The sequence below is a fragment of the Acomys minous genome, assembly GCF_964271855.1.
Source record: "Acomys minous genome assembly, chromosome: 15".
NCBI lineage: Eukaryota > Metazoa > Chordata > Mammalia > Rodentia > Muridae > Acomys > Acomys minous.
This window is the reverse complement of record NC_140497.1, coordinates 97,511,446-97,528,365: the sequence shown is the minus strand read 5'-3', so window position 1 is coordinate 97,528,365 and position 16,920 is coordinate 97,511,446. Positions and strand designations below refer to the sequence as shown.

The window sequence follows — 16,920 nt, the reverse complement described above, 5'->3', positions numbered from 1 at the left end:
TGTGTGATGGAGACCTGTAAGAAACTAACCCTACTCCTGAGGAGTCCACATGGAGAGATGCTGGTGAAACCATCTGGCCGCTTGTTAACTGTAAATGCTAAGAAAGGCAACCTCTCTCTGGGAGACGCTCTCAGAACCACGGCAGGACCTTGGTGGGTTGTGCATGTGGGATCTTAGATTGAACTGACTTGCTAGCTATTAGACAAGCACTCTACTACTCAGATATATGCCCAGCCCTGTGTCTTAGCTCTGAACCTGGGACAGACAGACATCCCAGCCTCCAAAAAGGCTAGGTGAATCAGAGCCTCAGTTTCCCTGATAGAAAAGAGCTGCCACATCACCATAGGAGTACCTGGGAACATGTACAGCTGGAAGCCCTGAGGGCAGAGGTTACTGTGACCTGGGGCTGGCCCTACTCCAACTCTAAGCAGCTTTCCTGCTAAGGCCACACAAAATGGAACAAGAAAATGTAGGTTCCCAGCCTAGGACAAGATCATGCACCGAACAGAGGCATAGTACTTAGGCAGGTGTGCAGAGCAGCACTCCAAACAGGCCCCAGCGTGATGCCCAAACACCTCATACCACTAGCTAGCTGCAGCTACTCCTGGTGCACCATGAAGCTCAGACGCCTGAGGTACCACAGAGGACAAAGCCTGGCAAACCCCAGGCCTGAGGCGTAGGAAAGGCAAGGCAAGGCAAGCGCTTCCCTAGAGGAGAGACACAGGCATAGTGTCAGTACATGTGTATACATGTATGCTGGCACATGTATGCACACATGCATACCAGTACAAGTACGTGAGTAGACAAAAAAGTGGACATGTGTGTGTGTGCGTGCTCACTGGCAAATACACACAGAGAGCAACCCCAGGTAAAAACACCAGAATGAGGAAAAGGAGGCACATTTTTGTTTAACAAAATAAATTAAATATACGAGGCTTCAGCTCAAACTCTATATAAAATTACAGAGCCCAGGCAGCCATGGACAGTGAGGGTACCCAATGATGTAACCACAAAGCCAGGCAGCCATGGACAGTGAGGGTACCCAATGATGTAACCACAAGGCCAGGCAGCCATGGACAGTGAGGGTACCCAATGATGTAACCACAAGGCCAGGCAGCCATGGATAGTGAGGGCACCCAATGTAACCACAAGGCCAGGCAGCCATGGACAGTGAGGGTACCCAATGAAGTAACCACAAAGCCGGGCAGCCATGGACAGTGAGGGTACCCAATGATGTAACCACAAAGCCGGGCAGCCATGGACAGTGAGGGTACCCAATGATGTAACCACAAGGCCGGGCAGCCATGGACAGTGAGGGTACCCAATGATGTAACCACAAAGCCGGGCAGCCACGGACAGTGAGGGCACCCAATGATGTAACCACAAGGCCAAGCAGCCATGGACAGTGAGGGTACCCAATGTAACCACAAGGCCAGGCAAGTCCCAGGCCCCAGGGCAGGTCAGAGTTTCTGTGTCAAAGCCCTCCTTACATCATTATTAATATTATTTCACTTCTTAAATATAAATATTGAGGCCCTTCTCTCTAGCAAGGGGAGCGTGGCTCAAATATCTAGGATGGTTGCCCTACTCACCCCAGCCAGGTTGCTGGTGGGCTCCTGGACACCCAGGGCACATGTAGGCAAAAGTAGCCACCAAGGCCAGGCAGGGACACGGGTGGGCAGGGGTGGGGAAGTGGCCATGACCACTAAGACTTGAGGGAGATTCCTTCAACTAGCCATTGCTACATGTCACTGCAAAGTCACACCACAAATCCTCCGGAAGGCTTCTCAAGTTGTGCGTGCACTTGCGCACACATTTGTGTTTTTAAATGTGTTGTGTTGGGGTCTGGCTGTCAGTTCATCTGGTAGAACACATGTCTATATGGCCAAATTTGTGAGTGCCTACCACAGGCCACCCTAAGCCACTCTGCCTCCACTGTTCTCAATCCTTCCAGCCTGCTGCCTTGGTCCCCATATGCCTACCTCAGGGCACAGCGCTTGGAGATTGGCCGCAGTTAGCACTGACAGTGGACATGCTGGTGCTGGTGAAGCTTGCCCTCCACATGAGAGTGTGTGTGTGCATGTGTGCGTGTGTGTGTGCGTGTGCACATCTGTGTACAGTTTGGGGTACAACTTGGGGCCGGCAGTTGAGCCCGAGGCCAGGATGTGCTGGGGGGCCATGGTGGACCCTTGCTCCTCACATAGGCCCACAGCCAATGACGGCAGTTCCTTGTCACCACTGCGGTCTCGGGATGTCCCTGGAGGCCGATGCCCGGGAACAGGGAGGGTAGACACAGGGGCACAAGGCTTCTTCTTGGTCTGGCAAAGCCAGAGCAGCACGGTGCCCAGGATGAAGACAGCACCAGCCGGGATGCCGATCACCACAGGCCATGGCAGGCTTGTGGTTGAGGATGAAGGAGCCACAGGAGGCCCTGGAGGTTTGGGGTCTGCAAGAGAGAGCAAGAGGTTGTCCCTACACTAGTGGGACAACCAGCCCAAGTGTGAACCACATACACAGTACTCCTGGACTCCCTGTGAGGCAAGGATGACCCATAAGGAAGGGGAAAGGAGAGAGAGGCCCCCACCTGCCAGGTGGACACTGGGGACCCACCCAGGACAGTCAAGACCAGTGGTAGGGACTGAGAGCAAACATGGGGTGGGCAGCCCCCCCACACACCTGGTAATACAGTGAGGAAGGCACTACGGAAACTGTAGCCCATGGTGTTTGCACCCAGGCAGATGTACATGCCAGCATCATCCTGGCGGGCCCGAGAGATGAGCAGCTTGTTGAGGTAGGAGCCGTCAGGCCGTGACCACACGTCACCAGTGGGCAACACCACAAACTTCTGGCCGCCCACGTCAATGGTGGAGTCGTGGCGACCCTCAGAGCCGTACTCCACCCGCTTCAGCCACTGGATCACCGGCTTCACGTCGCTGCGCACCTTGCACTGGAAGGATGTTGTTCCACCGAAGTCCACTGTTGTATTCACAGGGTGTGTCCCCGTGAGCACCGGCTTGGAGCGGGTGCGCTCTGTGCCAGGGGCAAATGGACATGTGTCAGCACAGCTCCAGGCACCACGGGACCCTGTCCTACCCCAGACCCGCCACTCACGGATCACGTCCACTTTGTAGGTGGCGTTGATGGCACCCGCCCGGTTGGATACGCGACACGTGTACTTGCCACCGTCTTCAGGCTTCAGGTTCTTCAAGCTCAGCGTCCACTTCTTCTTCCTGTGCTCACTGCCCTCTGGACGTGTCAAGGTCTGGTCATCCTTCATCCACGTGATGTCTGGCCGCGGGTGCCCGCTGGCCACACATTTGAGCCGCACAGAGCTACCCACCGGCCGTGCGATCACTCGGCGCCTCATCTTGGAGGGCTGTGTGAAGCGAGGCCGTGCTGTGGGGTAGGGAGGCATCAAGGTCAGTGGGGAGGGGTGTGTGAGGACGCCAGGGTAATGGCACTGCCCCATTCCAAGCACACAGAGTCTCCCTACCCCACGCTTACCCCACTGCTGACTGGCTGGGTCCTCCTGGCCCCCGGAAGAGCCACCAGGCCCAGGGCTCTCCTTCCCTGGACTGACATCGTCTGTAGAGAAATAGGTCATACGGAGGCCAGGTGAGAGGTACAGGGGAGCTGCTCCTCAGTACCCAGCACGGCTTGGCTTAGACAGCCCTAGAACCCAAGCAAAGGCCATGGACACACCCACATGTCAGGATTCAGGGACAGCTGGGCAAGGGCGGCCTGCCAGCCCCCCTCCCTGGGTGCAGGTGACCCTGATAGGCTTGGTAGGACTGGAGAACTGCCCCCCACCCTGGCTCCGGGGGGTCTGCAGGGCCTGGGAGGAGGGGGCCAGGCCCAGCCAGCAGCTGCAGTAACCCTAGCCCACATCAAGGGGCCGAGTGCTTGGTGCAGAGACACGGCTTACATACCGCCTGGTCATCATCCTCTTTGAAAGGATGGGGGTGGGGAGGGTGGACAGCAGTAATATTCCCATCCCAAACCCAGAGAAGGCCTTGAGGCCTATAGTGGACAGTGGGGGCGGGGGGGCAGGGGGGAAGGGCGTAATAAGGAATGTCCCCTTGCTGCCCTAGGACAGCCGCCTCTTCCACCCAGCCTGGGACTAAGGGCCAGGCTGTCTCAGGCCACTACCTTAGACCTCCACTGCAAAGAGAGTCAGCTAGGCCCAGGGCCCCACACCAGGGAGCCCAGCAAAGAAGGTGGGCCATGCCAGCTCCCAATGTGTGGAGGGTGTGTCATCAAAGACACCTGCCCATTCCCTATCGACTGGGCCCCAGGGACAGAAGAGAACAGAGGCCATTCACTTCTTGCGGCCTCTCTGAACTCTGAAACCTGAGCCTCAAAGTCATGGCTGCCAAAGCTTACACTGCCAAGTCCTCAGCCCACTCCACCCTACCCTACCCAGCAGCTCTTCAGTGGAACCACACTGCCTGGGCACCACCCACCATCCATTTCTGTCACCTGGAAACAAAGGCCCAAGGCTGACCCGGTGGCAGGGGGTGCCTAGGTTGTCTTAAGGCCCAGGCTGGGAATGGGGACACGGAAGACCTCCTGGACCCGTCTGTGCCCAGGCAGATGTGACGCAGGCTGAACAAACAGGGTGGGAGGATCGGGGTGTCTGCCGTACACGCTGTGCCCAGGCGATCTTAGCCCAACCATAATCTCTGACTCGCGAACCAAACTGACCCATAATGATGAGAGTGTAGTTGACGCTGAGGCTGCCAAAGCCGTTGGTGGCCTTGCACACATAAACACCTGCGTCCTCGGCCTCCACCTCCTTCACCTTCAGCCCCTGGGGTAGCACACGGAAGCGGCTCCAGCCACTGTGGATTGTGCGGCCATCTTTGGTCCACATGGTCAACGGTGGTGGGTCCCCCTCTACCGGGCACTGTAGCCGCACGGTGCGGCCCAGGCGGGCCACCTGCCGTGAGACCACCTTGTCTGCCATTCTTGGGGGTCCTGCAGGAGTTAGAGGACTCGGTTGGGGGGGAGCGCATGTGGGGGTGGGGGTGGGGGACAAAAGCTTGACACCGGTGCTGGGAACACCCTCCCCCAGACTCCACCAAGGCAGTCTGCTTGGAACCCCCTGCTTCCCAACGACAGCAGCCTATCCCCAGCACCCCACTATGTCAGCCTCGAACACCTTGCTGCTGCTGCATCACCACAGCAGGCAGGACGCAGCTCAACTTGATAATATGTTTAAAAATTCAAACCAAAAAAAACAGGGCCATGCCTTTGTCTCACCAGAGAGAACTACTTGTTCCCTGGTCAGAAAGGAGGGGGCCAGGCCGGGCGGTGGTGGTGCACACCTTTAATCCCAGCACTTGGAAGGCAGAGGCAGGTGGATCTCTGTGAATTCGAGGCCAGCCTGGTCTACAAAGTGAGTCCAGGACAGCCAAGGCTACATAGAGAAAGCCTGTCTCAAAAAACCAAAAAAAGAAAGGAAGGAAGGAAGGAAGGAAGGAAGGAGGGGGCCACAGGAACAGGACAAACAGGATAGGCTTCGGCTGGTCTCGTTTCTATACACATAGCCTCGTAGTGTATCTTATGTTCTGGCTACACATTGTGCTACCTCTGGCACCTGACGTTTCCTCATCCCTGATCAGTCAGGCCCAGGGAAGGGACAGCATGGAAACGGGTCAGCAAGAGCAATCACCAGGATAAAGAGCTGGTGTTTGCCAGCACTCACTGCCATATACGCCCATCAGTGAGGACACCTATAGGCACAAATGTGTATACACCCGTGTATGAACTGGTTGTTCTGTCTGTGTGCTCTATGTCTGAGTTCATGGACAGAATTCGCTCTGAACTGTCAGCCAGTCCCAGGGGTCCTAGCCTGTCAAGTGGCTAGGCCTCACAGGGTCACAACCCCAAATCCAAGGGGTCAGAGGACAAGTATCAAGAGGGTTACTGGGGTCCACAGGATGAGCTGTGGCTGGGCACAGGCACTCGGTTCCTAACCTCGACTCCACTCAGGGAACCTGTGTCACCAGGAAGAACGCACTGGGTCTTGGGGGGGGCATAGCAGAGGCTCAAGTCCCACAAGTCAAAACCATCTTAGAAACAGCCAATTCCTTGAACCCACAACTCTAGCCATCAGAAATACACTCCTAACACCACTGACCCACACCACACACCCTTCTCCTTAGCTCCAGCCATCAAGAAAAAAGGTATTGGGGGGAGGGGGCTGGAGAGATGGCTCAGTGGTTAAGAGCACTGTCTGCTCTTCCAGATGTCCTGAGTTCAAGTCCTAGCAACCACACGACAGCTCACAATCATCTATAATGAGTTCTGGTGCCCTCTTCTGGTGTGCAGACATACATGAAGGCAGAATGCTGTATATGTTATAAACAAATATATCTTCAGAAAGAAAGAAAGAAAGAAAGAAAGAAAGCAAGAAGGTATCTCCGGACTGAAGGACAAGGACAGGAGTGTGACCAGGTGTCTCAGGCAGCAAGTGAGCGCTTGGCTAGGAGAGTGAGGACATAGTGCACAGAGCCTGTAGGTGTCAGCAAGGTATAGGGTTAAGGGGGAAAGGATGTGAACTGCAGCCACTGCTCAAGGCTGTCACAGGGTCACCTCTGAACAATCAGAGGCACCCACAGTCCTACAGACCACCCACATGTCGCATTTCTAATCTGTCAGTGAGAGGCATCTACCCAGCACATCAGATAATTCTAGCCTTGATGGTCTTGGGCAGAGCATGCACAGTTAGCCGAGCAGAAGCGTGCCAACAGGGCGTCTGTTCAGACTCAGTGGTTAGTGCTGCACAGGGCCTGGGGGCACATGTGCTTTGTAATCAGCTGGCACTTCCTCAGCATGCAGTTACCCTAGTTAATGTGGCCACCTTCGGCTCAGGCATACCCCTATGGATGTCTTCAGACTCCCAGAGACTGCCTCCCAAGTCCCTATGGTACACCTCCCTCCCAGGACCCACTCTAAAGTACTACGGTGGCTCTAAGGAGGCAGAAGAAGTCAGTGCAAGGGGAGGGGGCTATGTCTCCCAGTGAAAACCCAAGGGCATTAACTACTCCTGCTCAGTGGGGCAGGGAGCCACAGAGCAAGAGAGTCCTCCCAAACCTCTTCTTTCACTTGTATTCACACGGCCCAGACCCTTTCCCATTTTTTTCTGAGACCCTCTTCTCCAAGTCACATCTCTGCTTCCACTCAGTTCCCTTCATCCCTGACCTGGGCCCGAAGCTGCTACCGAGGTCTCAACAACAGCTCTCTTCCTCACTTTCCTTCCCCCCACCCTCCCCCCTAATAGACCACCTAAGGCAGCAGGCCCGATCCAAGCACAGCTGCCCCAAATGTTTCCTCAGGCTTACAGTGTGAAAGGCTGCTGGGCGCTTAGCACACGGGCTCCTGGGATCCCTCCCCTACGCCTTGCCAAGTCTCAGCCCCATTCCCAATCAACCCCTGCCTACCACCTGCCACTGTCTGAAACCCCCCCCCCCACTCACAGTGCCCCTCCCAGGCTTCAGGTCAAAGAGAAACTGGCAAAAGCCGTGCCTGGCCCCACGGCTCCCAACCAATCTGGCACCTGGCCTCACGGACTGACCCATACATTCACACTTACATTCATTCAGCGGCCTGGAGGTGTTCTGTGGGCATGCCTGGGAAGGCCCCAAAGCCAGACTAACCCCATCACCCTACACCACACAGGGAGATCCTTAGAGAAACCTAGCATCGCCACGCCTACAGGAAGCACCATCCCGCCTAGCCTCAGACAGAGGGAAAGGCCCAGGAGAGAACACAAAGATACAGGAGGCCTGCCGTGACCACTGCCGAGGGACAGGGCTAAGTGATCGCCAGATGACCGGAAGAGTGGACCTTGGGGCCTGCCTGCGCACACACACTGCTGGGGGACAAGCTGGCGACAGGCTGGCCAGAGGAGCCAGCCTTATCCTAAAGCAAACAGTACCCTGCCTGCCCTGCCCCCAACTGAGCTCTACTGTACCCCACCGTAGGGTTGGGCCTCAGGCTTGTTACAGAGAGCCACTTAAGGAACCCTTCCATCCCTGCGCACAAAAAGCCCAGCCCCTAGAATTCTGGGAATTTGGGCCATAATATGGCCACCTTGGATCTATATTTAACTCAGGAAACACAGCCCCCTTTGTTCTACCTGGACAGCCATCCACTCTACCCAAGCAGCGAGGAAACTAAGGACTTGCAGCTCAAGGGCACCGGGGACACTACTGCCCCCACACTCTGCAGGCAGGAGAGCTCTCGCAGAGGCTGGGGCCCAATGGCCATACCTGAACCTCCAACAGGGCTTGTCTGACTAACCCACCCAGGCTAGCTCCTCCTTCAGGAATCCCGGGGACCTGAGAAAGCCCAACACAGACTGGATCCAGAAGGCTGGGGCAGGTGAACACAGGTACAACAAAAGTGGGTGTGTTCTTGGCCCTCAGACGTGTAACATGAAGAGCAGACACTGGGATGTTCACGCCCTGAAGGCCCCAGGCCACGAAGGGAGCTATACCAGCTTCTGGCCTCTCCATAACTTCTACAGCAAGGTCAGCCATGTCCATACCTCTGAAAACCCATGCAGCCCCAGCCAGACCAGACTAAACATTCACACAGGAGGGGACAGCATTGGGGACCTTCTGCAGGAGGCATCGTCTGTGTAGAAGTTCTTCACCTGAAGGATGTGGTGAGTGTCAGGTCTTAGATGCCAGGCCGGGGACTACAGGGGGAAATGCCCAAAGGGTCGGGGTTAGAGCCTGAGAACTGGTAGGACAGTCACAGCTGAAAGCTGGGGTTCCAGGCCTGTTCACCTGAACTCCCCTCCTCAAACGGCCGGTGGTCCAGGCACTGGCTGGCAACTGACCCTGAACAAAGTAAGAATGTGACGTGAGAAAAACCACCTGGCCAGCTCAGGCCCAGCTTGGCCCTGGTGAGGCCTGCACAGCCCTAGGAATTTCTGGCCTGAAAGGAATTCTCCGGCTAGTCAGTGAGCTTGGCTATGGGGTTGGGTCAGCTAGCTCACAGAGACTCTCCTCCTGAAGATGCAAAGTGACTGAGTAGGGGACTCAGAGGGTAGTGAGATGAGCTTCAGCCACACAGGATAAGCTCTCTGGACACCCCTGCAGGGTCTACAACAGAAGCCAACCTAGCTAGTGTCCCAAGGCACCTGACGATAGTGACGGGCCTACCAGGTAATGATCTTTCTATGACTGATACGACGCACCCTACCAAGGCGCTGCCCTGGCCCCTGCCTATGAGGGTTTATATCCCACAATACACACAGCTGGGGCCCCAGGACAGGGAAGACAAGTCTTCTAGGGCCAGCAACAGCTAGGAGGGCCAAACCCATGAAATAAATAGCAGAGATGTCCCGCAAGAGAAAGAGCACAGGTAACAGTCGCAAGGCCCAACTGCCCATTAGGTATGCAGGGTTAGGCTCTGTTGTCTTAAGGCGTGCGCACACTCACTCACTCACTCACTATGGACAATAACGCACAAGCCCAGCACTGTCAGAGGGCTAAGGCTTGGCAGCAAATTGAGGGTGCCCAAGGGCCAGACCCACAGGCTCTGCAGCCGGATTGAAAGGACCCAGGCAGGTGGCTATTCTATAAACCAAGGCCATCCAGGCACCCCAAAAAGGCATCATGCTCCAACAAGCTGGTTCTTAGAGCCAGCTTGCCTGTTGCCCAGCAGTAGCAATTAGGCAAGCTGGAAGGACGTGGGGAGAGGGTTCTCTGGAAGCAATACCTAGTCCTCTAGGTCTGTTCCTCTCTCCGGAGTACCTCAGCTACCACATCTGTACACTGCTAGCTCCTAGACACTCCCTGACTCGCCAAGACCACATATCGTAGCACAGGTATTAGATAAGGCCACAGCCCTATAGGAGACACATATAAAGGGACTGCCTCAGGCCCACTGGAGGGGACTCATCTGGACATCCAGCCCCTGACCCTCTTCTCACAAATGCCAGCTTGTCAGGGCATGGGCTAGCTTCAAGTCAGGGCAACCAGCAGGCTTCTGTCCCTAAACAAGGCTAAACTCTGACCCCTGCTACCTCAAAAACTGTCAAAATAAGACTATTTCCTGAACCCAAAGTTCCTGAGGCAGTTGCTAAGGCAACATGCCACCTAGCCCCTACAAAGACTGAAGGAATGTTTGGACCGCCTAAACCAACCAGTCCAGGCAAACCCACCCAAAGCCCACACCACTGCCAACACAGAGATTTCTTAGGGACAGAGTGAGGATGTGTGGGCTTCCCAAGGGGCCCAGTTGTCTGCAGCATGTGTGGCACATAACCTCAGTCCAAGTCACACTGCCACCACCGGAAGCTGGAATGTAGGCTGCGAGGAGTGTAGGGGCAGCTCGGTAGAAGTCTCTGGTCTGGTGTTCCAAGTTCCTGGAGGGCTACCAGCACTGTCGTCAAGGGCTAAAACCTTCTCCTGCTGTTCAGCCCCACACCTGAGTCAGAACAGCAGACGGCTGCTCCCTTGCCACCCACTGCTGGTGACACCACTACACCTAGCTCTGCAGGTCCTTGGCAGCTCACATGATTCTCTCAGGAAATAGACTCCTGGTGGAAAGAGGGGATGTACTTCCTGCTCAGTGGGAAGCACTTGCTTTTAACAGCCGCGCAGTGGCATGCTCCTTCTGTCCACCTCTCCTAGGCCTACCCAGCCTACACCTGCCAAGAGGCTACTCCAGCTCCATTCTGAGGAACCACCTACTCCCCTTCACCTTGAGGTGTAGGCAAGAGCACTGGTCAGAAGAGCAGGTAGCAAGGTGAGGAGAGCACCTACGAAGTATGGAAACAGAGACGCAGACACGCCTTACTGCCTATGTATTCTGGAGCTGCCATATTAAGGCAAAAAGAGGGAGACAAGGCCACTGTGGCGAAGCATCAGGCCCTGGCGATACAGAGGGCAGGTGGCCAGGAGGGGAATGAGGCTGTTGGGCCACAGCCAATTGCCCCCAGCACTACCAGCAAAGACTGAGCCAAGGCCAGGAAAGCCAGAGACTAGAGGCCTCAGCTGGGGAAAAACCAACATTTCCCTAGTAAGGGCCACAGCACAGGGCAGGCAGACTGAAAGGCAACTCTGAGAGCCCAGAGGCCCATTGATCCTGCACAAAGGATAAAGGAGCCTGTGGTCGGTATTTCCAGGCCTAGCCAAAGGCGACTTTGTTCGCAGCTCCCTCCCCACCCCCATGGGGACAGTGATTTATTTTCCCTTCCAGGAATAGGGCCCCAGATGTGAATGGGAGGCTGGCCCATATCCCTACCTCGCAGGGGCTAGCTAGGCCTGGCTCCTGAACACCCACCTCTTTCCAGCCACACTCTGATCACTCACAGCCTGTGAAGAACAGAGGCCTTCTACAGCCTGGTCAAAAGCCAGGGTCAGCTCCACACAAGCGGCCTCACCCACCCTCTACAACACAGCGCTCCCGGCAAACTGCTGCAATGGACAGCCACGACAGGCCCTCTAACCATCACCAGGGCCCGCTCGCTCCAAACCTAAAGGCTGGGTCCAAAAGACAAGAGAAACCTGTGTGAGCTGCTCAGAGACTGATCCCAGAGCCATCCTTACAAAAGGTCAGAGGCGGCACTTCTCGGAAAGCCCTACACTTTGAGACTTATCTTTGAGAATGGTATTCCGCTCTGACACTTAATTCTCACTGTGAGAAACAGAACTGAGTGGAGTGAACCAAAATGTATCTTTTTTTCAAACTGGGGGGGGGCGGTGGGGGAATATCTTGAGGCAAATTCACCAACATTGTGAAACTTGGGGCAAAGGGGAACTTTTAAAATACGATCCGAATCTAGAGACGTACAGATTCCAGAGTCTGTGACACCCCAGGGAAATAGCTTTCAAAACAGCCCAAACTCTACATGCAGTTCTCTGGCCCGGCTTAAGGTCAAAATTGGGCCTACTCACGGAAGAACCACTGGAGAAGGAATGCATTTGGAATAACTATGCCCCCCCCCCAGTCCAGATTGTGCCTGAAGGGAGAAGTCAACATAACTCAGGAAACGCCCTCCTTCCACCACAGCCGCAGCACCCCTGCCCTTGGAAGGTAGCTCTTTCCAGCTCCCTAGTGCTGGCCAGGGGGGCCTTCCCTGACACAGCCAGGGCCCAGCTATGAGGTGCAGTCCCAAGGCTTTGGCCAAAGGAGACAAAGGCGTCAGCAAAAAGGTAGAGGGTGCTGCGGCCCACTGCCACCCATCAGTCAACCTGAAAGTCCAGCCATGATCGTGGCAGGGCAGAGGCCTTTAGAGCCTCCCTGTCTGAGCAGCCAAAGAAGAGGCAGGTGAAAGGATGGGGGTATCCAAACAAATAAAAGAGAAACTAAAGACTGGGTCACCAGTTGGGGGATGAAGAGACAACTCACCCAGCATGGCCCAAGTGCCTACACGCCCAGGACACTGTCCAGCCCAGCTGTGCCTGGACAGCCCCTACCCTCCAGCCAGCCAGTCCCCAAGCAGAAGGGGGGGTTATAGTGGCATAAGGCCCACCTGGGCCGCCGCCCGCCGCCCAACACCAAACGTGGCCATATAAGGCCAGGTTGAACTCACTGCGCCCGCGCTGGGGGGGGAGGAGATGCGAAGCCTCAGAGGACTGGTGGACAGAGCAAGGACAATCCTGAGTGGCCAACACACCCAAAGGGCCCGCCTGGCCATGAGTCCTGCCTAACCATAGGGGAGATCAGCACGGTGCCCCGTGACACTGGAACACGTGGGCAAAAATCCACGTATCACCCCATCAGCTCTGGGTGGATGCCCTTTGCCTGGGCTGGGTTTAGGGCAGAGATCCCCACAGGGCATCAGATGGGTGAGGTTGTATCCAAGCCATACTGTGGTGTACGCTGCAACAAAATGCTGTGTGTGTGGCCCTGTGGTCTACACTCTTCACATGTCTTCCCTCAGAGACCAAAACTCACTGAGTAGAGATGCTGCTGATGCCTTGTGCTCTGGGAACTCCCAGCCTCTACACTACATGCTCACTACCTGTAACAGATAAGCAAGCCAAGGGTCCAGAGCTGGGTCAGGGGAAGGCTGGATCAGGGTTAGCACTAACCACCAAGATGTCACCGATGTTCTCTATATTCAGCTAGCCACTGTGAGAGTCTCTACAAGTCCCCAGGAACCCAATAAGGTCCTCTGTGGCCACAAAGAGTCCACCCCCCCCCAAGAATCTGGGAGAGAGGCGACCACCTAGATATGCACTTGTAAGTGTGTGTGTGTGTGTGTGTGTATGTGTGTGTGTGTGAAGGTTATGAGCGTGTCCTGGAAGGGACCTAGGCAAGGGCAAAGTCAAGTGATTCTGGGTCCCTTTAGGTGAGGTGTCAGACAAGGTGTGTGAGCTGAGGGTACCAGAGTGTGAACCCCAAGGAGTGAGGTGGAGGCATGTGAAGCCCACAGTAACTTCAGGTTAAGGATGGAAAAGGGGGCGGAGGGTGGGGGTTGGCGGCCGGCTGCGATGGGGCAGACACAGACGGGAGGAGTGTGTGCCAGCCGTGCACTGTGGCAGGGTTCAGGGCTGGCGGGAAAGGGGCGGCGCTGCAGAGGCCAGAGCGCCAGACTGGGCGCCAGGACTCACCTCGCGCCGCCTCAGCCGACGGGAGGGCCCCCAGTAGCAACGGTGGCAGCAGCAGCAGCAGCGCAGGGCTCCGCGTCATCTCGCCAGTCAGACCTGGAGTAGGGGCGCGGTCACTGGGAGCCGGACTGGACGCCGCTCAGGGCTCAGGGCTCGGGGCCCTCAAGACCCGGGTCGCTGCGGCACAGCCAGGGTTCAGCCCCCCTCGGCGCCGAGCTCCAGGCAAAGGAAGCGAGGCGCGTAGACGCTGAGCGTATCAAAGGCAGACAAAGGGTTTACACTAATTACCAGCCGCCCCCGCCGCCCCCTCTCCAAACACCGTCTGGATTCCTGGCGCTTGTAACTCGGGCCCTGCCCGCGGGACACACAACACCCGAGCGGCCCCGCAGATAATCGCCTGCGCCATTAGCGGACAAATTTGCGCTGGGAGGGGGGGGCCCACGTGGGGCGCGGGCGGGGGCGGGGCACGGGGCAGGGCCGCGGGCCCCACAGGAGCAGCCTCGGCGCGAGCCCGGCTCCCGCCCCGCACGGCGATCGCGGCCCTGCCCTGCGCCCCCGCGCTCCAACCCACTCCAGCCGTCCCTCCAAGGGGTCGCGGACGTACAGTCCGGCTCACCTCGACAGGGATCGGCGCTCGGGCGCCAGCAGGCAGCAGGGTCAGAGCTGGGCCCGCGAGCAGCGCGCCGCGGTCATCGCTGCCCCGGGCGCCGCATCCAGCCCCCCGCGCCCCCCGGGCCCGGCCTGGGCGGGGCGGCGCTACCTGGGCGCTGGCGGCTGAGGCCGGGCTTGGGGCGCGGGACGCGCTGTCCGCGCGGACCAACAGCGGGGCTAGGCGCGGGCCGGGGCGAGGGGCGGGCGGCAGGGCGAGGGGCCCGGGGCGCCGCGCCGCGAGGCGTCCTTCCCTGCGGGGCTTTGTCAACTCTCCCGGAGCTAGCGCGGAGCAGCCGTGAGCTCCGCCCCGCACAACTTCCGGCCAATCTGCGAGCCCTAGTCCGCCCTGTGCCCCGCCCCTCCCCGAAACTTTGCTCCAATCCGCGCGCGTGCCCGCCAAGCTCGCGGCTTAACCCTCGCAGTGCTTCAGCCCTTCGGGCCGGCGACTCCCCGGCGCGCCCAGTCCCCTCCACCCCCACCACCCCCATGCTCGCCGCGCTGGGAACGCGCGGTCCCTCTAGCCTCCAGACCAGCTGATGGCCGCGGAGCCCACTCCATACCCACACCAGCCAGGCCCCTGGCGCGCCGAGAACTGGCCGCTACCCCCCTGTCTCCAGTCCTGGCTCTAGCGGGCCCAGAAGGAAGGGAACTGAACGACCCAAAAGGACTACTGGACTTTAAATCCGCGAACCCTTGAAGCTTTTTTTGAGTACAGAGAACCGCTGTGTTGCTCTGGTTTGAGAGAGAGGCAGGTCTCCAGTGCAGTTTGTCCAAAAAGGTCCTGACCTGAGCATCTACCTATACCGAAGTGACTTTAGGAGGGCAGATTGGGTCTTAAGGCCCCATCTGGAGGCTTCTCCGCACCTCACCTGCTTTGTGATAGTAATCACGGAACACGGGTAAGAAGTCAGCACATCCTTCTGTCATTACTACTTGGCAGGTGTCATGCTGTCCCCCTACACCCATCAAACTCAACAAAACAAAAGTAAAACAGAGCAGGGCTTAGTGGTGCTCGCCTTTAATCCCAGCACTCGGGAGGCAGAGGCAGGCGGATCTCTGTGAGTTCCATGCCAGCCTGGACTAAAAGAGAGTTCCAGGACAGCCAGGGCTATACAGAGAAACCTTGTCTCGAAAAACCAAAAAAACAAAACAGACAAACTGGTGAGTTACCCGTGATCATATTATAGTATAAGACAAACCACCTGGTTCCACGACACCTCAGTTCCCTCCAGCAAGCAGTTCTCTGGCTCAGCCACCCCACAAGCTCTCTGCCTACCCTCATGCACAGAGCCGGAATCCATCAAAACATAGGTCTTTACAGTTTCCTCAACACAAAACCTGTAATACGGGAGCTACCCAACAGTATGCTATGCTCTGCTTCCAAGGACCCTAATCCAAACAGCCTCTCTTCTCTGAGCTAAGAAGCCTTCCTCTTCCAGGAAGCCTTCCAGAGAAAAAAATGAAACTGGAGAAGCTCTTAGTGTTCCTAGCCCCAAATTCTGTTTATGGGCCAGTGTGGGCTCCTGGTGGTCAAGTGGAGGTGAGCCTAACCTGCCTTCTATGCTTTCTGTGCCCCCTGCACAGTAGTCATCTGACCTCCAATACTGTCTCAGAACCATCCTCCAGAACCTTTGCTGGGCCACCAGAGGACTTGGGCTGGTACTGGGGGCAGGGTGTCACAGAAAGCATTCAAAACAGATCTATAGAGTGAACGTGGCTAGTCTGAGTAGGCCCTGGCTCCACAGAAAGTTCTGTGAGGAGATGCCATTGAAGCATGAACAGCTCCAACAGGTGTGGTGTTGCCGAGGGCAGGTGTGTGTCAAGGTGGGGAAGTGTGGGGAAGTTAAAACAGGAGGTGAGCCTAATAGAAAAGTGGGGGGGGGGGGCAATGGGTAAGAGTTACCGGAAGGTGCAGAGACCACAGATGGGTGAGGCTTGTTCAAAGACAGAGGTGTCAACGCAGGTGTGCCAGAAAGGGAAGCACTGCCCTTTGCTTCCCTCCCGCTTCCAGGCCACTGGGCCCTAATCCCTTGGTTACCGCCTCCAGCCTTCTTTCACCATTTCTGCTCCCTGCTGGGGTGACGGGGCGGGGGGGGGGGGGCAGGGCGGGGGGGCTGCACCTGTTCCCAGTTGCCGGCCCAGGCTCTCCACGTCTTACCCCTGCCGGGCTCAAGAATATGCTGCCCCCTGGCGGAGGTGATAGGTCCAGCAGGTCCCGAAGAAACTTAACAGCCCCGCCCCGCCACGTCCTGCCGGAGCCCACAGGGTGCCCACTCCCGCTGTCCGGAAACCACTGCACTGCTCTGGAACCTGGCTCGCTGCGCCTCGCTGCACTTTGGAACCCGAAACCGGAGGGAGTGCCTTGAGTGCGAGCCCTGCCCCCTTAAAAAGTGAAACCTAGGCGGTTGGCTACTCCGCGTCCAGTCAACAATCCCATGCCAGAACATCACGAGTTTGTCGCATCTGCCAGCACAGGTAAGCCCCACCCCCACCCCTACTCCCCCACCCCTCCAACACCCACACCCACTCCTCCACCCTGCAGTCTCTAATTCTCTCTTTCTGTGATTCTCATTCTCTGAGCCCCGGAAAGACCTGGTAAGGCTCTGTGATGGCCTAGAACTGTGTGGCTAACAAAGTAGACAGCCAAGCTCACTGTGAGGATAGCCTCTTATCAGCTGCAGAGACTGAAAAG

At 57.0% G+C, this 16,920-nt stretch overlaps 1 protein-coding gene across 6 annotated transcripts; it reads right to left on the bottom strand.

Annotated features, from left to right (window-relative positions):
* Nucleotides 1–883: 883 nt before the first annotated feature.
* On the bottom strand, nt 884–16,515 carry FGFRL1 (fibroblast growth factor receptor like 1). 6 transcript variants are annotated; one of them, XM_084759032.1, is made up of 7 exons: nt 16,387–16,515; nt 13,581–13,673; nt 4,705–4,977; nt 3,505–3,585; nt 3,112–3,396; nt 2,677–3,030; nt 884–2,446 (listed from the first exon to the last, which is right to left on the bottom strand). In XM_084759032.1, the coding sequence occupies exons 2-7, from the start codon at nt 13,657–13,659 to the stop codon at nt 1,917–1,919; spliced, it is 1,602 nt and encodes a 533-aa protein (XP_084615158.1). In that variant the 5' UTR covers nt 13,660–13,673; nt 16,387–16,515; the 3' UTR covers nt 884–1,916. The 6 variants fall into 6 exon arrangements, with proteins under 6 accessions (XP_084615158.1, XP_084615157.1, XP_084615156.1 ...); XM_084759031.1 differs by lacking the exon at nt 16,387–16,515 and adding an exon at nt 14,194–14,509 and having other exon boundaries at nt 13,581–13,824; XM_084759030.1 differs by lacking the exon at nt 16,387–16,515 and adding an exon at nt 14,194–14,509.
* Between the last annotated feature and the right edge of the window lie 405 nt (nt 16,516–16,920).

Bases quoted from the DNA above. Each gene is read 5' to 3' on its own strand.
- FGFRL1 (XM_084759032.1), bottom strand. From the start codon at position 13,659: ATGACGCGGAGCCCTGCGCTGCTGCTGCTGCTGCCACCGTTGCTACTG. The intron at 3,586-4,704 runs GTCAGTTTGGTT...ATTTCTCTACAG, and splicing joins CTACACTCTCATCATTATGG to ACGATGTCAGTCCAGGGAAG. The intron at 3,397-3,504 runs GTAAGCGTGGGG...CCTACCCCACAG, and splicing joins CCCAGCCAGTCAGCAGTGGG to CACGGCCTCGCTTCACACAG.